The sequence below is a fragment of the Opisthocomus hoazin genome, chromosome 8 (genome assembly GCF_030867145.1).
Source record: "Opisthocomus hoazin isolate bOpiHoa1 chromosome 8, bOpiHoa1.hap1, whole genome shotgun sequence".
Classification (NCBI taxonomy): domain Eukaryota; kingdom Metazoa; phylum Chordata; class Aves; order Opisthocomiformes; family Opisthocomidae; genus Opisthocomus; species Opisthocomus hoazin.
Window position 1 is genome coordinate 20462918 of NC_134421.1, and position 22402 is coordinate 20485319.

At 39.2% G+C, this 22402-nt stretch overlaps 1 protein-coding gene across 12 annotated transcripts in view; it reads left to right on the forward strand.

Moving 5' to 3' along the window:
• Positions 1-22402, forward strand: part of ANKS1B (ankyrin repeat and sterile alpha motif domain containing 1B) — a 457460-nt gene that overhangs the window by 107185 nt on the left and 327873 nt on the right. For all 12 annotated transcript variants that reach the window (XM_075427661.1, XM_075427668.1, XM_075427657.1 and 9 more), the window contains one exon: positions 9692-9832. In XM_075427661.1, coding sequence (XP_075283776.1) covers positions 9692-9832 — 141 coding nt within the window. The remainder of the gene's footprint in view (positions 1-9691; positions 9833-22402) is intronic.

The window sequence follows — 22402 nt, forward strand, 5'->3', positions numbered from 1 at the left end:
AAGCTTTTAATTCTATTTAATATTTCTGAAAAATATTAACACTTGACTTTGCTTTTCTGCAGGCTCCTATACCTTTCATTATCAGTCTCTTCTTTTTCAAATGGTACATGAATTTTTTCGAAGTGAGTCACATTTTGGAATGAGTCATGTGCATATTGATTCAGGGAGACACATAAGCCTGTCATTAACATGAGAAATCCCATTAACTTAACTGGAACTGTTCACCTGCTTAAACTTCAAGACTTAAAAATTACCAAATTCCTGTATTTTTTTGCACAGCCTGCATTTGTGTATACCCTTCCTACATACCAGCTTAGGTCAAATCTGCTATGGCTGTGGGATGGAAAGACATCCCTGGAAATACATTTCTGTAGCATGGAGTGTCCGTGCAGTCTGTGTGGCTTACTGGGTTTAATTCTGTCTTGAGGCTTTATGCTTCAGCGTGCTAAGTTCTTTTTGTCTTGGTCGAGCAAAGCACTTAAAGTGCTTTGATACTAAGCATTTGATATTGATACCAAGTGTGCAAATAGTCTGATTTATGAGTATTAGGTACATGCTCAAAGTTAGACAAGTGCTTAAAACACAGGTTTACTTTATTTTACCTAATGCTCAGAGGGAGAAGTTAGTTTGGAAGGCAATTCAATCCTGTCCCAAACACAGATAATAAGGATGGAGTAAATAAGTTGTGGAAGTGCCCATATTCCCATCTGTTAAAGACAGCAAGATTAATCCATAGTTTAAACAATACAGAAATTAGTTTAATCCACAGATTAAACAAATATACTAAATGCTTAGCTTTCAAACTGTTCAAACTAGTTTAAAAGAATGATGTTCTAAGTGCCTTTTTGAATTAGGACAGTGCGTATTGCAGCTTCAAGCAGCTAATACTTCATCCCGTTAATTTCATACTGAAAAATAAACGTACTATATGCTTCCCAAGATACTTGAAAATTTTATAGGCTTCATCTACTAAATCATTCTTAACAAGTACCTTCTTATTATGGTTAAATTATAATTACTGAAAGCACTTAGTGTTCCATTCTCTGCAATTCTTCAATTTAATGAATTCTTGAATTTTCTGTGATTTGAAAAATCTTCTCCCACATGGCAAAATTAAATGGGAGTTCAAAAAGAATGAAGATCCTGACTGAAATACGTTGAGGTGTCTTTCGCTTTGCACTGAAGATATACAGACAAAATATCAGATCACTAAATATGAGCATCATAGTAGTGGCTTTTATACATAGGTGAAATACTCTTCTTATGAAGATTACCACACTCATTTCAAAAGACTTTATGTTTAGTAAAAAAATCAATTAGCCAAGATCAACCTTTTTATTAAAAAATGATAGTCCATTGATGGGGCATTTTTTCTTTTGTGGTTATTTTTTAGCAAATGAAAAGCTAAGTCTTGAAAAATATGAATTTCTGCATCATTGGAAGTAAAGCTATCATTTTTAGTTTATGCCTGGTATTTTCTGATTAATAGCTTGTCAGGTTTTTAAATCCTAAAACTTTTGTTGTATCGTATGTATGCATCCCTTTATGAGAGTAGTGCGAAGATTCAGAATTGTCTTCATTGTCATTATTTGTGCAAGGATGAATTTAAAAGTTCAGTGTGTGGTCCTGCTTTGAATTCCCATTCAGATATACTCGTGCCTTTTAAAATCTCATTTTTACTTATAGTTTTGGCCTTACTCATTGTGCATTGTACTTGCCGTCTAGTTCCAGAGTGTATTTACTGCATACTGTCAGATCCTGCTCTGAAGACAGACTGCTTAATTTCTGGGGTGCTCGTCATGATAGGTGTCAATAGCAGTTGCCCACTGAGGGGCAGTAACTACACATTGATGTACTTTTCATCACATGTGTGAATTAATGATGTTTACCTGAAGCTAATACATTTTACTGTTGCTACATACAGTCAATTACCATGACTCTGCAGACTTCAAGTTACTGGAATTTCCTCCCAGGTTCAAACATTACTGTTCTGGAGTTCAAAAGTGTGACTGCTTGAGACAAATTGGTTTTTTTTCCACAGAGCCCCATTCAGAAAGTACTATCACATGCAGCTTGGCTGATGTGCAGCAGTGTAGAGTTCATGATTCTCCCTGTCTGGAACTGCTAGAGCTTGAATTTACAGAGCACTTAGTCTCACATACCACTGAAAATGGTCACAGAGTATCTAATGCTGATTCCTGATGTAGCCTGGCACTTCTGCAAACTTGCCTTCGCAATTTCAAGATAGCCAGGAATGCAGGAACGCAAATTTAGTGACCAGCTTGGAGAAGTTTAAATGACTTGCCCAGCATCTCACAGGGATTATGGCAGAGGCAGGTACAGAGTACACTTCTCCAACATTCAGCTGCTTTAGGTACAAGACCATCCTTGTTCTCCTAGTATTCCCTTGCTTGAATACAGGAGGTGCAATCAAACTCTAATCATACTCATAGTGGATGAAATGATGACAGAAATGTAAACTAGGAACATATTTAAGAAAGAATGGCTGCAGATATGCAGTGCAAGGTGAAGGACAAGATAATGAGGATGGGAAATGGAAAAACACCAAGCAGGGAGAAGACCACTTTGGGGGATGTGGGAAAGGTGTGCCCAGGACACCAAAATGTTTCACTGTCATTCAGCTCCAAGACATAGCACGTGTCTTTTCAATGAGAATCCTTACTGAATCCGGAAGGGTACATTTGGTTAATATAGGGATCTTGTAGTGGCAGAATAGTAACTGATGGTGTTACATTCCACACCCAAAGGCTGCTTGCCTCTCTTCTGCATCCCTCAGGCCTTTCCCCCCAGCGCAGCGTGGGCAGCAGCAGGGGGGGAGAGCTGGGTGCACGGGAGCGCTGTCCTGGCTCCCCTGTCCCTGCCTGGGCTGGCAGCAGCAGCGACAGAGAACAACCTGCTCGGCCTAGTTTATAGAGGATATTCAGGAACAGTTTTGCTCTCTATTATTTCTTAGTATAATGTAAAATTAGAATATTAGACAATAGAACTTTATTTTTTTTTAACTTGCATTTCACGACATAATTACATATCCTTTGGGCAAGACAAAGGGGAGGTAGAGGCATGCCTCTGTAATCCAGCAGTTAGGATCATATGAAATATTTGCATGGTCCTATGTCTCACAAATTATTTCTTCAGAAAAAAAACTCCTACTGACTTCATTGTTCCAGACTGAGGGGCAGCATTTAGCTTATCAAATGCCTGGATGCTTGCTACCTTCCCTAAGTAGAAGCAGATTGCCTTCGTGATTTTGTCTTTGCTGCTCCATTTCAAAAAGCTTATTTTCTTAATATGCGATATACTGCAAGATTAATGAATAGTTAACATCAGTGTCTTGAACTATGATGCAATAGCAAATGGTAAAGATACTATTATATCTTTAGCAGTTTTCTGGTGCTATCTTACTCTAGTGGATACTGTCTGAAAGGGTATTGGCAATACTTCTGCAGACGAATGATAATTCTGGAAAAAGAGATAGAAGAAGTAAAGAAAGATTTTGATATTTAGTTTCAGATTTCACTGGACTGTTAAGGGCAAGTCTCGTCTGTATCCTGAAACAAGGAGATTAAATCACATTTTGCCTAGCAATGGCTGCTTACAAATGTCAAGGCAGAAAGAAGACCAATTTTCATTAAAAACCGAGGGGGGAAAAAGAGGGAATAAAAGAAGACAAGAGGTTTTGTATGACTCACTGTATTTACAGAGAAAACTTGTCTAGATAATGAGGTTGTATGGTAGTCAGGAAATCGTTGACATCTGTAAAAAGGAAGGCCAAAATGTATGTTTTATACATGGCATAAAGCTTTTTGAGCTATGAACTTGGTAGCTTTAAATAATAGTTAACATTAAAGGTGCTCTCCTTTTCTTGTTGACTTTTAAGAGTGGAACAGACTTTCTCTGTGTTTTTTGTCTGTGCTCATCATTCTGTCGCTGAATATTGGCGTATTCTCTTAGATCAGGAGAGAGATGTCAAGTTATTGTGATAGCCAGTCTGATGTATGTTACGTATTCTGGGAGAACAAGTAGTCTGTTTATAGAATAAAGTATCCCACTGAGCAAATTTTGCCTTTTATGTAGATGGAGACATGAAGAAGATGACTTCCATACCTAAATTTTCACAGGCATAATCTAAATGCTCATTAGGTATGAAAATCAGAGGTGATGTGTCCAGTGTGGCAGAGTCTGAGGAAAACTTGCTGCTTATTGTTATCATCCAATGTGCTTATGCTAGATCTTACTACTCTCTTATTGCTATATTATTATTCCCTCTTTTTTTATACATAGAGCTATTATATTGTTAGTCTTCTACTGCTATAAGCAATTTTTAATGCTTAATTCAATGTTCCAGTAAAAATGAGAACTTTTAATAAATCTTTCATTCTGTATCAATGTCTTCTGGTTTCCATACCAATTTTTCCTTGTTACGTACCATGTCCAATATCTTTTAAGGTTTTCTGTCCATTTTGTTGGAGCATATATGATGCTTATACTCATGTCTCTTCTAGCTTAGGCAGAGCTGGCCTTTTTTGAAGCTTAGTATTACAGTTTATATTGACTTCACCATTTCATAATGTCAAATTCAATTAATTGAGCAACAGTGATCTGGGTGGCGTTTTCTAACTACATTTACTTTTTCTTTTTTGAGTCAAAACAGGCATGAATAAAAGGTTCTCAGTTGTGTCTATTTTTCTTTAGCTGACAGAAATATCTTTCTCTCCCTTTATTTCTTTATTTTCTGAGAAGTGGGCATAAATAACTTTAGTTTCACTAAAACTCTCCCTACAGGGCTATTTCAAGGCTTCCCAGCAGCACACACAGAATTAGATTTTCCTGTCCAAAGGGTTTCTGAGGAGGCAAAATTAAATTATACAACAGAACAAAAATAAGGGAGTTCTGGGAAAGGAATGAAGGCTGGGAGAGAATAGCAGGAAACTGGGTGGTCCGGGTTGGGAGTTTTATGGGCTTGTGTGACAGTTTGAGGTCTGTGGATTGACTGTAGATCTTTCTGTATCTCACCTGTCTCCTCCATGTGTAGCCCTTTCCCCAGGGTATGCAAACCGAGTCTACCCCATCTGAGGGACTTCTGACTCCCCTTTCTATCATGCAGCGATTAACTCCTTTCCTCCTCTTTGCCAATGCAGCTGTCTTTCCTTGCAGCGACTCCCACGTATCCCTTTGGGCCTGTGGTCTGGGAAGAACTGGGCTTGTGGCAGCGGGGATGGGTGAGAAAGGTGATAGGGACAATTGTTTCTTGAGCCTTCACATGCATTTCTCCTAATGCTTCCTTTTTAGCATTTTATCAGTAGTAGAAATCTGGGCAAGAAGACAGAAATCAGTCACTCGGAATAAAAAGAGCCAACCCTACTCTAGTAGTTTGTAAATGAGCTTGTATGGTGTTATTCATACCTGGATTGTCTAGTTGCATAAGAGTACTAGTCAGTCTATTCCAGGAATGTGTATAATGAACTCTGACATTGGTCCTTTTTTGAATGATCAGGAGATCTGACTATGTAATATTTCCCATTTCTTCTCATTCATATTGACTTTAATTTAAATTCCCGTGATCCTCACTCTATCTTAGGCTATTTATAAAAAATACATCTAATGGAAATAATACAACTATCTCCCATTCTGCTTCTGTATTTTTTCTGTTGTTCAATAATATTTTGGTATGATTTTTTTCTACTCTGTTCCCGTGACGGCTAAATACTCATATTTTCTCCCTTCAATGATTCAAAAGTATTGAATTTCATTAATCATCTTCCTTTAGTTGTGTTGAAAAATTCTCGTTGATATTGTGTGTGTTGTATTTTTTTACCTTTAGAAGGTGCATTGCCAATTTTTTGTGACTTTTGTCTTCTTTCACTTACATTGGCTTGTAAAGTCACAACTAATGTGTGTTACCTGCTTTCCTGTACCTAGCACTGCTGCAGTTCTTTGTTTTTTGCTCCAGGGGGCAAGAAGGACTTTATTCTCTGGTACAACGATTCTGAGATTTAAAATATAAAAAAGGGCAACCACCATGGAAGAAGGCGTCATAAATAGAAGGGAAAGACCTGTAGTCTTCTTCCTTTGTCTATGCAAATGCATAGCAATAATAGTCTTTCACGACCCACACTCTGCAGAGTTAACCCAATCCTTTTAATAATCAGTGTAAGAATATTGGTTGCTATGGCAACACATTCTGCAGTACCACTTGACTGTCAAAATAACCTCACGAAATATCATGCTAAGAATGTTTTAGAAATTGACTTTTAAATTAATAAGTAAATAAATCCACCTAACTTTCAAAGATATGGCTAGATTCATGAAGTCTGCAACATGGAAACAACCATTTTCTAACTGAAGGGAATCAGACTAGTGGAGAGGGATATATTGTGTTTCTCATCTTTGAGTGAGCCGAAATAAAATTCAGAAATATTTTTTTCTCCTCAAATTAATGGTATACCAACCACACCTCGGTATAAAAAGTTACCACAAGAGTCATAAGTTAAATGGTCCTCAGATGTTACACAATTTGAGTTAGTGCCTGTATGTGCGGTGCCTTTGCTTCTCTTACAGTTTCCATCAGCTTGTGTCCATCTTGAGATCTGCTGCTGTTTCTTTTCTTTCCCCGGCTACTTTTCCTTCACAGAATGGTAGGGGTTGGAAGGGACCTCTGTGGGTCATCTAGTCCAACCCTCCTGCCGAAGCAGGGTCACCTACAGCAGGCTGCACAGGACCGCATCCAGGCGGGTCTTGAATATTTCCAGAGAGGGAGACTCCACAGCCGCTCTGGGCAGCCTATTCCAGTGCTCCGTCACCCTCAGCATTAAGAAGTTCTTCCTCGTGTTCAGCTGGAACTGGCAATGGGCACAAACTGAGGCACAGGAAGTTCCGTCTGAACATGAGGAAGAACTCCTTCCCTCTGAGGGTGACAGAGCACTGGAACAGGCTGCCCAGGGAGGTTGTGGAGTCTCCTTCTCTGGAGATATTCAGGACCAGCCTGGACAAGGTCCTGTGCAGCCTGCTGTAGGTGACCCTGCTTCGGCAGGAGGGTTGGACTAGATGACCCACAGAGGTCCCTTCCAACCCCAACCATTCTGTGATTCTGTGATTCTGTGGAACTTCCTATGTTTCAGTTTGTGCCCATTTCCCCTTGTCCTGTTGCTCGGCACCACTGAAGAGAGTCTGGCCCTATCCTCATGGCACCCACTCTTAAGATACTTATAAGCATTCATTAGGTCCCCTTGCAGCCCTCTGTTCTTCAGGCTGAACAAGCCCAGCTCCCTCAGCCTCTCCTCATAGGACAGATGCTCCAGTCCCCTTATCATGGGAGCACCTCTCCTATGAGGACAGGCTGAGAGAGTTGGGCTTGTTCAGCCTGGAGAAGAGAAGGCTGCGGGGAGACCTGATTGCAGCCTTTCAGTACTTAAAGGAAGCCTATAGGAAAGATGGGGACAATCTATTTAGTAGAGACAACAGTGACAGGACAAGGGGTAATGGTTTTAAACTGAAACAGGGTAGGTTTAGGCTAGATATAAGGAAGAAATTCTTTACAATGAGGGTTGTGAAACACTGGAACGGGTTGCCCAGAGAGGTAGTGGAGGCCCCATCCCTGGAAACATTCAAGACCAGGTTGGACAGGGCTCTGAGCAACCTGATCTAGTTAGGGGTGTCCCTGCTTGCTGCGGGGGGGTTGGACTAGATGACCTCTAGGGGTCCTTTCCAACGCACAACTTTCTATGATTCTGTGATCATCCTCGTAGCCCTCCTCTGGACTCTTTCAAGTAGCTTCTCATCTTTCTTGAACTGGGGAGCCCAGAACTGCATGCAGCACTCCAGATGGGGCCTCACTAGGGCAGAGTAGAGGGGAAGGAGAGCCTCCCTTGACCTACTGGCCACACTCCTCTTAATGCACCCCAGGATGCCATTGGCCTTCTTGGCAGCCAGGGCACACTGCTGGCTCATGGTCAACCTCTTATCCACTAGCACTCCCAGGTCTCTCTCTACAAAGCTGCTCTGCAGCAGGTCGCCCCAAGCTTGTACTGGTGCATGAGGTTGTTCCTCCCCAGATGTAGGACCCTGCACTTGCCCTTGTTGAATTTCATCAGGTTCCTCTCTGCCCAACTCTCCAGCCTGTCCAGGTCTTGCTGAATGGCAGCACAGCCTTCCGGTGTATCCACCAGTCCTCCCGGTTTTGTGTCATCAGCAAACTTGCTGAGGGTACACTCTAACTCTTCATCCAGGTCATTGATGAAGAAGTTAAACAAGACTGGGCAAGTACTGACCCCTGGGGAACACCACTAGCTACAGGCCTCCAACTAGACTCTGTGCTGCTGATGACGACTCTCTGAGTTTGGCCATTCAGGCAGTTTCTTCACCTCTGCTTTCCCTTTCTTGCAACAGACTCCACACATTTCTTTATTCTAATGGCTAAAACAATCTGCAGTGAAGTGGTGGGGTTCATATTTTTATATGGGCCTCATAGCAGTGCTTTAGAGCTAATGTTACCACCAGATTAATAGATGTGTTCACCCATTGTCTCAAACAGCATAGTGTTGGTAAAGCAAAGATCCAGCCACTTCTGAAAGATTGTTAAAGACAAACAAGCATTCCTAAAGACAGCACTTACTATCTGAATATCAGGTAGGCTGCACAAACAAATGTCAAGCAGGCTAGAACAGCTATTTCGTATTCTAGATGGACAAAGAATTATTATATGGGCAAAGAATTATGATATGAGAAAATGTGCGTTTTTGATGTCTTTTTTTTAACGTCTGATTTTAAAAATAATTCATTACTGGCTTAGCTTTCCTCCTCCTTCTCCTGAAATCAATGAAAGCTGCCACTGCAATTCATTTACTTGGGGTAGACTATTGTATGTAGCAGAGTAACATAAGTAAGTCGGAACTGTCCACTCTTCCTGTTTCTGGCTGTCATAAAAAATTAGGATACTCGTTTTAGCAAAGATCAGCATTATTCCTTTATCCCTGAGACCAATATGGAAGCCTTAATGCTCACAACTGAATGACTTTTCCTGATATCTTTCATCTCTTCTAGCCAATGAAAAAAAATAAGAAAGGTCATTTTAAAATAAAATTTGTACCTACAGAATAAGCTAACATGTTTATTTTTGGAAATTATAAAAATTGAAACCTCATATTTTGATTGAGTTAATTTTTTTTTTCAGCAAAAACCTGGGGTTAATCCGGGCAATTAAGCCTACAGCTGTGATACAGCTGTACTTTCTGAACACAGCAGATGACTACTGAAGCAAGATCACCTTAGCTTATATTATTTCCTTCTTGGGGATAGTGTTTTGGGGTTTTTTTAAATGTTGGTTTTTATTCTCTGTGGGATATCCTAAACTTAATGACGTTAAAGTGAATTTTAAAGTAAAATGAAGTCGAAATTACCAATTATTTGATAATAAAGAAATACACATTTTAATGTGTATTATTATATTCACTCATATTTAAATTATAATTGAAGATAGGTCAATATGCACCTCCCTTAGAAAGTGTGATTTTCATAGAGCAGATTAACAGTTGAGTAAGAACTTTGTATTAAAAGAGCAGTTTATGTTTTGGAATTTATAAATGGGAATCTTCTAAGTTCTTTTCATCAAGTGTTTTTTTTTTTACCGTATGTCACTGTGTTTAATTTGAAAGTACTGTTTCTTTATGCACAGAGGCCACCTTCAACATGTTTATCACCAAGAGAGGAAGATGATGATGATGCAGGTGAAAATACGTGTGGTCCTTCAGGTTTATGGGAGGCGTTGACACCTTGTAATGGATGCAGGAACCTCGGATTTCCCATGCTTGCACAGGTATATGTTTACCTTTTCATCACAGAAACTTATTAACTATAGAAGAGCTGCTTCCTTTCTTGTCTGCCTTACCTTTTACAATCATCTGTAGTCTTGCCTTATTCCCTTCAAAATTGTTACCTTCAGTCCTGATTTTGACATCAAAACCTGGTTTTAAAATTAAATGTTGAGGTTCGGTCATCCTGCTGTAATACTCATCTAGATGAGTTTAATATTAAGATTGTTTCATGTTTACTACCCTTATTTTAGACAATTTCTCTGTCACATAGCTTTCTTTTCTCATTCTGTTTGGAAAGAAATTTTGAAGTCACATAGTTTGCTTTGGGATAAGTATTTTTTGACCAGCTTCTAATTGATATAATGACGTCTCAGCTACTTTATAGAATTAAGAACATCATGCATAGCTCAGCTGACATAAGAATATAATCTAAGACTTCTCTTTGAAGATTATGCGACTTAAAACAAAGGTCCCCAAACATCTTCAAATGCTCATGAAAATACAGACAAGAATAAATGAAAATGGGCAATATACTTGGGTCTCAGTCCCAACAATTCTCACAGCAGACCAGTCTGCAGTATCCACCAAGGCATGCCAACAGCTGCATCCTGAACAAGTGATATTGTATTGCTACAGAACAGGGTGATGCTTATTGCTGCTTCTGGGTCTCCCTTGTTTTCTCCCCCCCCACTATAGTTTAGCACTCTCATTGCTGTAGCATTTTTCCTGTGCTTTCCTTGTAGCATTGAATGGAGTCCTGCCAAATTTCTGTTTAGAAATGTCTGGTTTTTCAGTTGCATCCTTACTTGGCACTGCATTTAAATAGCTTTGTCAGATTCTTGTGTACCAGATTGGAATTACATATCCTGTCTCACCACACTTTATACACTGTTGCTTTCATACCGTGACTGTACATTTTATTCCGTTTAGTCTCATGGGACTTGCACCTGTTTGAAGTCAATGCTAAAGCTTCCACTGCAGTCAATAGAAGCAGGATGTGGCTACTAAAGTGCTTGAATAACAGTGAGCACTGCCCTATGTTTTTATAAGGAGCTTTTAGATTCCTTTTCCCTTTAGTTAATTGTTTTCTACTTCATGCTATCTATAATTTAGACATTTGGCAAGGTGTAGAGCTGTTGGAATTATCCTGATTTACAATAGGAGTGTCATAGTTACAAATTCTTCATTTTTAAGAATTTGTTTCAAAATTATTTCTTAAATGGAACTTTTCCCATTTAAATACGTCACCTATGGTTTAATTGTTGTTGAACTTTCCTGTGATGAACGTGTATGCCATTTTGGAGTATTTTCCTAAGTTTAAAAAACATTTTTGTTTTCCTTGTTTCTTTTTAATGGAAAATATGGTATAAAATTGAGGGATGCGTTTGAGAAATAGAATAAAGTTACTTTATTGGTTGGTATCTCTCCTTTTTATAAAGGGAGATTCATGTCAAGAACAATGTAAGTTTTAAGATAGTGACTCCTGAATTAGTTTTATTCATTGTACTTAAATTTTAAACTCTACCTTACAATATGTCATCTTTCTTGTTCTGAGAACTAATAAGATTTTTAATTTTGGGTACAAAAAAGAGTATATTTGTTCTGTGTTTGTTCATGAAATGACAGATAACCTTTCTAGATTGTTTCTCCCCATGAAATTTTCAGACAGAGTTAGTTTTGGTTTTTTGTTGTTTTTCTTTTTATGGAAGAAAGGAAAGAAATTAAGTAGTGAAAAATCTCCAAATTGCAAACCAGTGAATTCAGTTTATAAAGTGTTGCCATCACTGTATGCAGTCTTTCAAGCTGTTAGCTAATCTCTTGAATCTTTCACATTTACTTCAGAATGCAGCAGAGAACATCTTGTTCTAAGGGATCAAGAACACAAATTAGTTTAATTTTTATATTAAGGCCCATATCTTGAATTGGTCTGACAAATTATGACAGATATAGTCTGCAACAACGTGTTTTAGGTAAAAATACAAAAATGTGTTTGATAGTCATGTCAGTCCCCTAACATATCAGAAAATGCAGATTTCATTATGAAGAAACAATGAGATAAGGGTACTTGACATCATGTCTTAAAATCCATACTCTACTAAAGATACCAAAATAGGGAAAAGGGTCTATCAACTACTCTTGAACACAAATGACAAGTTCATTTTTCCAGTTCTCTTGTAGTTAAAAATGGGTTTCACAGTTATATAAATATACTGTGTTTATACATGAAAGGAGAACAAACACAAAGATTGATTCTTGGTTTATATACACAGTCGGAGATACAGTGGTAAAATGAAAGTGAATTTTAGGTGAGATTATGACAGTGTCTATCCAGGACCTAATGAGCTAACAGTTTTCAGCATGCCAGAGGAAAGGGCAGTTATGTCTTTGACAGACTTGATTTCTTTATTGCAGTTACGGAAAAAGGCTTGGCTGAAGGTAATCCTGTCATGCAGTATGTCATTTCTGTCTGTATTGTGCTGGGAAGTGTCATTTCAGAAAGGACTGTTACAGAAAGTTCTGCGTAAATGGTTCTGCAGATACCATTTAAAACCTAACATAGGCGGAATACAGGCATTTTCAGAATCAGCAACTCTCTTTTACAGTCTCACAATTGGTGCAGTCCTGGACGAGCTTGATGGAAAATCTTTGTGTCTTGTAAAAATGTCAGGGTTTTAGAAAGTGCCCAATTCTACATCAGACTGGAGCTAATACCCAGCTTCATCCACCCCCAAAGTAAAAAAAAAAAAAAAAAAAAAAAGCCACACAGCAAGGATATCCAGCTGGATTTTGGGAGGCTGAAATTTAAATGCCTCTTCTTATTTTAACAGAGAGTGATTTCCATTTGTAGGTTTATGTTTAATGTGGGGCTATTGCTTTTTTATGAAATTAATCTTTCTGTTTGGGCAGAACTTCCATCCTTGTAAAACTGATGCACAGTTTTGTGAAAAATATTTACTTCCATATTTTATATCTGAAAACACACTTCTTAGGAAATTCCAGATTCTGTATGTTCCGGCTGTCAGTCAGTACAGAAGAAAAACCTTTTTTCCACCTGTATAACTGAATAACTGTATTTTACAGATTCCAGAATTTCTAATAATCTTAAATATCAGCACAGTAAAAACAGTTTTGAAAACTTTCAAAAATGTAAAACCCCAAAAGTGCGTGTACAGCACTCAAATTGTAGCATTGCAGGCTTTGTTGGAAATAGTTTACTCTGCGATGACATATCTGTTAAACTCAAAGAAAGCATTTATAAATGGTATAATAGTGCTAGACCCTCTTCCATAGATCTCCAGTTCTTGTAAAATCTTCCTACAGTAACTACCAAGACTTTAATGCTGTAATGGTTGCATTTCTGGCCATCATAAAAATACGATGCTAATGAATATTCTTCCTGTCCGAGAGCTGGAATAAAAGAATATGACATTTCATATGCAGTTTTCTCTCAGAGTAGCCACAAAAATAGGAGTTCTGTGACAAAGTATAACATCTGGCTGGGGAGATCTCACTATGTTGTAGGTAAGTACTGGAAAGAAAACTGAGATGTGATCATTAAAACATATTTTTGAGCAATGCCTTCTAATGATAAAAAAGCTGGAAGCATTGTAGTGTCATTACTATTGATCATCTTAAATGAGGAAGGCTTAGTCAAGAGACTGATAATTCAGCTAAATACAGAATAGGAAAATGTAGAGGTAGAAATATGTACACGGGTAGTTATAGTTATTAGGATGTCTAAAGAAACACAGGCCTCCAGGACAGAGTTCTGCAGATAACTGGCTTGACGGTACGTGTTTTTTTGTGCACTTCTTGAGGCATTATCACAGCACAGATAATGGTAGCAGTGAATATGTAGGAACAGGGTCTTCAGCACAGGGACTGACATTGATGACAAACCTGCTGAGACTGCTAGTCGTAGAGTCAGACCGTAAGGCTGTACCACCACATTATCTGCAGTCTGTAAATTGTAGTGATAGCTGCAATGTAACTGTAGATATGCAGCTACAGCCTCACTAGCAGTCAGACCTTCAGTTATTGAGTGCATGTGCCATGGGTCTTATTTTTCAACCTGTATCACTCCCATGTTTGTACTGGGAGACTGACTCCTCTGAAATCCAACCTTCGACTGATTTTTCTTCCCTGTCTGAGTTTCAACAAGCTCTTCAACTGAATCTGTTCCTTTCCAATGCCTATCTTCTCCATGCCAGTCTGTCTGTCATTGTTCTCTTGCTTTGGTTCAGGCACTTTGCTATGCCACATTGCCTTTGGTTAGTCAGTGAAAGCAGTTAAGTTTCTGTCCTCACAAATGTAAGAACAGCACATTTAGGTTGTTGAGTAAGGATTCACCCCTTTATATTTTTGGTAAAAGGAGTTTGAATTCTGGCCCTTGCTCTATGTTTGTATATGTTTATGACAGTTTGTGTGGAGTGCCACAGGCAGAAGACTACAGAGTTATAGTCATCTTTGGGTGCTGCTTTTTCTTCTGGTCAAATTTCAACTTTAACTTTTTTTCAGCATAGTAAAAGATTTGAAAATAACCCCCTAGCATAAAAGCCTATAATCTAGTAGTAATACATAGGGTTTATGAATATGGATCTTAAAACAGAAAACTGAAACTCATCTCCTGTGAGTACTCTAATTTCTGTAATATTTTGTGCAAAACATGCACTTCTACCAGCCTAGATTAAAAATGAACCGAAAACAATTCCCCAGAACATAGCTAGCTATTTCCACTCTATTCTGGAAGAAGCTTCATCCAGTAGGGGTGTGATAGAAGATCGCAAATTCCAAGAGAAGGCAGTGTGCTTCTATCTAGATAGTGTATTGGGCCCAGCCTTGTTTAACTTCTTCATCAGCGACCTGGATGAAGAGCTAGAATGTACCCTCAGCAAGTTTGCTGATGACACCAAACTGGGAGGTGTGGTAGATACACCAGAAGGCTGTGCTGCCATTCAGCGTGACCTGGATAGGCTGGAAAGCTGGGCAGAGAGGAACCTGATGAGGTTCAACAAGGGCAAGTGCAGGGTCCTGCACCTGGGGAGGAACAACCTCATGCACCAGTACAGGCTTGGGGTGGACCTGCTGGAGAGCAGCTCTGCGGAGAGGGACCTGGGTGTCCTGGTGGACGACAGGTTAACCATGAGCCAGCAGTGTGCCCTGGCTGCCAAGAAAGCCAATGGGATCCTGGGGTGCATCAAGAAGAGTGTGGCCAGCAGGATGAGGGAGGTTCTCCTTCCCCTCTACACTGCCCTGGTGAGGCCTCATCTGGAGTACTGTGTCCAGTTCTGGGCTCCCCAGTTCAAGAAAGATGAAGAGCTACTGGAGAGAGTCCAGCGGAGGGCTACAAGGATGGTGAGGGGACTAGAGTATCTCCCCTACGAGGAGAGGTTGAGGGAACTGGGCTTGTTCAGCCTGAAGAAGAGAAGGCTGCGAGGGGACCTTATAAATGCCTACAAATATCTGAAGGGTGGGTGTCAGGAGGATGGGGCCAAGCTCTTTTCAGTGGTGCCCAGTGACAGGACAAGGGGCAATGGGCACAAACTGAGGCACAGGAAGTTCCGTCTGAACATGAGGAGGAACTTCTTCCCTCTGAGGGTGACGGAGCACTGGAACAGGCTGCCCAGGGAGGTTGTGGAGTCTCCTTCTCTGGAGATATTCAAGACCCGCCTGGATGGGGTCCTGTGCGGCCTACTGTAGGTGACCCTGCTTCGGCAGGGGGTTTGGACTAGATGACCCACAGAGGTCCCTTCCAACCCCTACTATTCTGTGATTCTGTGATTCTGTATTTCCATCTAGATAGTTCATAAAGGTTGAAGGGCATTTTGGTCTAGCTTGCTGTAATGCAAACTAACACTGAGACAAAGCATTAACAGAACTTTGAGATATGCTGGGCTAAGAAAGCTGGTCCCAAATTGCCCTAGCACAAGCAAAGCCTTTGTTTCCTTGTATGTGTATAGATGAGCTACACCAAGTTCTGCCCCTTGATAGAGGAACATTCAGTGCACACTGGTCAAAGGACAAGATGGAATTAAAACTACTGAGTTTCATGTTTGCTGCTTTATTCAAAGGAAAAGGTTTTAGTATGTGGATATTGTGAGGGTGCACTGAGGGCTGGCGACTTGCTGGGTGCAAGGACTTCAGGAGCTGCCGAGGCTGCCTGGGGTGGTAGGGCAGGTCCTCACCAGCCAGGGCTTGTCCCACTGCCCCTATGGGGGAGCAGAGCAGGCTGAGGAGGGAGGTGTGTGTGCAGCTGAGGGCAGCCCTGAGCACAACACATCAGGCAAGTTTATGATGCTGATGCATGTCCAGTGTCAAGCCAGAAGTCAGTCCACATGTCAGGGTTGGGATCAAGTCTGGCGAGGTGAATCAGGAACCAAGAGCAGATCACCAGGATGTCCACAGCGATGAGACAGGTCTGAAGTGAAGCCGAGAAGTCAGTCTGCAAGTCAGGGTCCGCATCACCATGGTCTTTGGCCAAGCACGGGCACAGGTGTGGCAGAGTTAGAGGTCGGCACTCCTGCAGCTTGTCTCAGGCAGGAACTGAGGGTCCAGGGCTGAGCTGAAATGGGGCTGCTGGACCCATGGACACGAAGGTGGGTAAGGGGCACTGTGACAGATACAGATAAAAGCGATAAAATATGTAAACTGGAGCGGAATTGAAATGTGGTTGTTACTTGACCTGTTATTGCAGAGAAGAAGAGTAAGATGAAGGAGAAACACTGATGTACTAGATTGCTTTGCATGCACTTAAAGTACAAGTTCTCCACATATTTGTGTGAACATATTTCATCTGCATTTATAGCTGCTTGTCTCAGCTTTCATTTGTATTGATGCTGTGAAAAGCCGGAGCTGAAGACTCAATAGTCAGAGGGTTATTAAGCAGGTATTCTTTATTGCGGCGCCGGGCACATGGGGGATCTCTCCTCCAAACGTGCGCCCTAAACACCCTGTCATTTCAGGTTAAATATAATGACAATATACATATTCATTATATTTCCGAGAAATGTTTAGCATATTCATGACTTTTCCAAGAACAAATTAGCATATGTTAATATCTTTCACGCATGTCTGTTAGTGTCCTCAGGTGGTCTTTGGGGGTCTCAAGATGAAGGCTTATACTCCTCATCACAGTGTCCGCTGGTTGACCTTTGTTTCTGCGCAGACTCAGTTCTAAGATTACATATACCGTGTCCTTCCAGGTTGTTTTGCTCCGGTCTTGTTGTCCTCTTGGTGCCTCTTTATCTCTGTAGCTTGGTACATCTGCCCTCCCAAGGCTGAGCTGTCTGGGGTAGAATTATTCAGGAGTCTTTCTATCTTAGAGCTTTCCTGCCTTCTTAAAACAGCAAGTCGAGTTTGTCTAAGTAGTGTTATTGAAGAGCCTCTTTATCTTAAAGCTTTCTTGTCTTCTCAGAACAGCAAGGATCTAGTTTAGTTTAATTACAATCACTCTGGTAGGTGGAAATTTTACATTTACAGGTATCAGTATAGACAGAATATTCCACCACAGGATCCTTTCCTGAAGATCCCCAATGCTGCATGCTGCAAGAGCAGACAGGATTTGTAAAAACCTGTGTTTGCGTGTCTTATAATGGCCTAGCTGTGCCATACCAAAGTACAGGGACAATACTGGTAATAGCAGGGCCTGAACTATGAAGAATGCTGTGCATGTTTGTCTGCTCCTGGCTCTCACTCCTGCCTTTTGGAGAAGACAGAATCTTAACTTCTGCAATCTCATTATATTTAAATATGAAATAGGCATTAAGCAGCTCATGTCTGGAGGTGAAGGTACTGGAATAATTCAGCCATTTCCCCATAAAATCTCTTTATGGCAGAAAGTTAGCAGATTGAACAAAGGATAGCTCCTCTCTCTCCTAGTTTGCCTGAACATAGGTTTTGGTAAAGTAGTGGGAAGCAATTTGAACAAAGACCGGTTTGGCAAGGGCATTTGTTTGCTTTATTGATTAATTCAGGGGTGCAAGGTAAGAAAGGGGCAAAGAGGCAAAGAATATGCTAAGTAAGTGTAGAGCACTCTTGTGTGCCAGTAATAGAATTGTTTCTTGTTTTCAATCTTCTATTCTGCAGTGTAGGTTAATTTACTATTCAGCTTCTAATAAATTCATTTTACTAAGTTTATCAGTACCCATATACATGCATACTCACATTTTCTTTGGAATAAAGCAGCATACTCCAGATGTATGAAATTCTGTAATTTTCATTCCATTTTCTTCTTCATGGATAGTGTGCTTTGAATATTTCTTGGCTAAGAGGCAAACGGGGCCTGATGCACAGAGATAAATACAGGGCTGTCCGCAATGTCAAAGATGGGTAGTGCAGAGTCCTGTGTGATCATAGCAGTATTATCAGTTTAAAGTAAGCAGTCTGTACATCTTAATCTTGGCAGCCGTGCCAGCATATTTTCCTAATTGTGATATAAAGTAAATGTGAGATAAGGTAGGTTTAGCTATGTCCCATTTAGGAAGCTGCTGGATCAGCTTGACTGCACTGTCTCTTGAGTTGTGTTGGATGTATAACTTCAAAATCCTGCCAGTTACTCGCTATGTTTGAAGTGATGGCCAACCAACTATTGACTAACTATTACAATATGAAAGTAATATCTGTAAAGAAAACAGTTTAGTTGCCATGAACTTCGGTTTAAAAGCCATAAGTATAAAACTTCATGTTGCCAGGAAGCATGGCTGTTTGCAAAAATATAGACAGATAGGGAAAGTTTACTTAAATATTTAAAGAAGCATTGTATTTCTAGCTTAATGTCAGTTTTTCATCTTTTTTGAAGCAATGAACTTCTGGGAGACCTTCACATTTACTTTTAAGACAGATCTATATTCTGCTCGTACATCTCCAGGATTCCTAGAGGTAGGAGGAACTCTCGCAATTTTGTCACAGTTTCTCCTGCGGAAGAGAAATTTTCCAAGAAAAATGTCATTTATTTAGAAGAAGAGGAGAGGAAGTGGACTCCTGACTACATTTTTAGGAGAAACTGTTTATAATACTGCTTCTTTATCAGTAAAGGCTGTGATAGGAATATTTAGAGTTTGGAGTTTTATGCATCAATTAATAGGGTTATGTATTTCATGTATGACTTCCAGAAGATCATCATGTGATCCTGTACTTCTTTTTAGATAATTTTAAAAAGTAATTTTTAACAGGAAGGAATTTTGTGTTGTGTTTCTATTGTAGAAGCAGGTTAAGGTTATTCTACAGAGAGCATGACATTGAAAATTATTATGTTGCAATTATGTTTACAATTGCAAAGACGGTTCTGGATACATGAGACAAATGAGGAAATGAAGTAAGGAGCTAACTTAGTTTTCCACATAGAGATCAAGTCTGTTCCTAAAAAAATCTCTGTACTGATACTTTCTGGAGAGAGACAGCATGACTCTCTGTTGTCTCTTTTGGGAAAATTTTAATATTGGGAAATTTATTTGGCATTATTTATTTTCATTTTAACATATTCTTCCAGGTTGAAGTCATTTTATTTTCAGTTGCCTTTAAAAATTTTCTTATATTTTAAGCTCAGTGCGAGTGTTATAGTAATTTTTTGAACTGCTGAGGTGCAGAGGAGGGAGCGTGAAAGAGGGAGTATTTCTTTTTTGATCTTTAATAAAAACAGAGGAAAACAAAGAACATATTTTCAACAACTTGGACCCAAGAAGTGGTGTCATCCATCACTTCACTAACAACTTCACCTCTCAGTGCATTCAGTGAAAGTACATTTCAGATTAGACTGGTAAAGAAACAGATTTGGCTAATATTACTTGGTGTTGAAGTTCACCAAAATTAGAAGTAGAAAGCCTTGTGGCATTATCTAAATTTATATGTTATGGGGGAGGAAACCTGTTATCTTGTTTGGTGATGTACAAATTTGACAGGTCATGATAAAGACACAGTAGAGACAGAATTGTTTTCTAGGGAGGACCACCATTAGCCAGGAAAACGTTGGCATACAGTGTACCTGGAGCATTAATAGCCAGAGTAAGATCATTATGTTATCTGTAATATTTTCCTATAGTATCTAACCTTCAGTGAAGAGTATGATTTTTTTCTCTTCTTAATTTAGTGGATTAAATTATGGGTTTGCTTAAATGGGGTTGACGTGGAGAGCTGTGTTACCAATAGAAAATATTTCTGTTATACTCTTGATTTGCAGTGTTGTCTCTTCTGCAGTAAGCTGAAGTTTTATTGGTAATTTCAGGAACACACCACCCACACACTGAAGCAGCTAGTGAAAAGTGCAATATGTATTCTGCCTAGAAAGAATCAGCAGGTGATGATTATACGCTGCTGAACAGTGATGGGAAATAAGTATATTGAGAAAAAATTGTGCCTTGTTTTAGTGCTATGCTACATTTTCTGATTGTGTTCCAAGGAATGAAGCTGAGCACTTTGTTCTTGCATATAGTATGTAGCTTCTTAATTTCCAATGTAAATTTCTAGTTGCCCATGACTTCAAATGTCTTGTGGCAAATGCATTTTTACTGTACTAACTGTACAATCTAGACACCACTACACAGGTATATAATGTAACCAGTGATGTTCCAATCTGTTTATTCTTGGGAGTTTTCAGGATTGACTGGACAAGGTCTGGAGCAACCTAATGGCTAAGATAGCTCTACTTTGACTGAAAGTTTAGACAAGATGACTTTTAGAGATCTCTTTCATATAACTGTATATAAACATCTACATTCTACAATTCTCTGTAGAATTCTAGATCTGTGACCTCAGATGAGCAAATTTCTTTAAAAATCTACGACTGACTCCGTTTTTTTCAGTTTGTAGATTACTGTTTGTGAAAGTGTGGCTATCCCTGTCCAGCACTGTGTAAATCTGGACATCACTGATCTGTGTTGTCTCGTGGTGTGATCATGAAACAGCAAAATTAAATGGGATGAGATAAAGAAGGGAGGTGTCTAGCAATACTGGAATTGTTGCTGTATGTCAGAAATCACCTGAAGTATTGATGACAATACTGATTTTCAAAATGGACTTTAATTACTATTGAAGATAATCAAATTGATGTAGAAATTAATGTTGAATTGAACACTGTCATTCCTAACTGAAATGTGTCACAGCGATCAACTGGGAAGATCTTAAATTGTAGAAGTATGTTACGTTTTGTTATTCTGTGGTTTGCAATTTAGTGGTAACCAGAGGACACACTTTCAGGACATGTTTTTGCTTTCAATGGTGCCTGACAAATTATGGGAAAATGGAAAAAAAGAATCAATATGAATTGCACAGCGAATGGATAGCAATAATGTATAGCAAATAGTTTTGTACATGAAAGATGCTCAATTTTTTATTAAAAATTTCATGTTTAAACTTCAGCTGCTTCATAACAGAAATATTAAAGCATTATGTTGAAACTTGAAAACTTAAGTAGAAGTTTCTGGTTAGTGTGACCAAATCAGGTTTACTGTTCAATATTGTGTTTTTTGGGGAAAAAAACCATTATAGATACTTTGTGTTGGGTGTTTCTGTGATAGTAACAGGAGGAAAAGTGTTTATGGACAGAAAGGCTGGTATTTGAAGTATCTGGAGTGAAGAGATCAGTTGGGTGGTGATATCCGGGCACTGTGATTAATACCTGGATTTACTACATGGATTAGCTATGAAGTCATGCTGTTGTAAGGTTGCAGTTCTGTGAAGGGCTGTTTGAAGGCACTTGACATTTTGGGACCAGCAACGTTTTTTCTGGTTTGGGGTTGGGTTTTTTCTTGGCAGTGATACAAATACATTGGAGAACAACTGACAAACTAATACTGGAAAATGTAAGGGATTTTTTTTTTTTTTTACTTCAGATTTTAAGTAGTAGGGAAATTCCTGGCTTCATAGAGTAACTTCCTGGAAAAAGTCTGTAAAATTGATGGAATCTGATTTCTTTCTGAAGAAAAGACCTGACTGATAACTGGGCATTTAGAAAGAACAACTTTCTAGTTGGTAACTGTGAATCCTCTCTTGCTGTACAAAAGAAATTGCGTGCCTTGGGTTTAATGTCATGTCTGGCTGTTGTATTTCACTGAAAACTTTTATTAGCGGGACCCACTATACTGAGTCTGAAAATGAGAGAAACCCTGATTCAACAAATTACTTAAGCCTACTTAAGCATAAGAATTAATGTGCTTAACCCCGTTTGGGCTTCCATACATATGGAACTTGATCAAGAGACACTTATGTGTTCACAAAAATCCAAACCCAGTCTAAGGCTAAGTTTCTTAAAATCTGAAACTGATTGCTGTAATGTTTCCACTATTAATAATTCATAATTAATATGAACTCATGAATTGGAAGTCAAGTAAAATGAAACTGATGTTAAGAAGAGTCCATATTTGAGAGATCAAAGGGAAATATGTTAAGACTACATTGTTGCATGTTTTCGTGGTAAGGTATTTGGGATTTGTTTATTGATGGAAAATGCGATCTGGCAGTTCTAGTCAAATGCATCTTTCTACTTTAAGGTGTCTTAGAAAGGCAATTCAGCTAGGAAATAAGGAACATCATGGTTTATGTTTTTCTGCCTAGAACGATGTTAATCATTTGTATTGCTG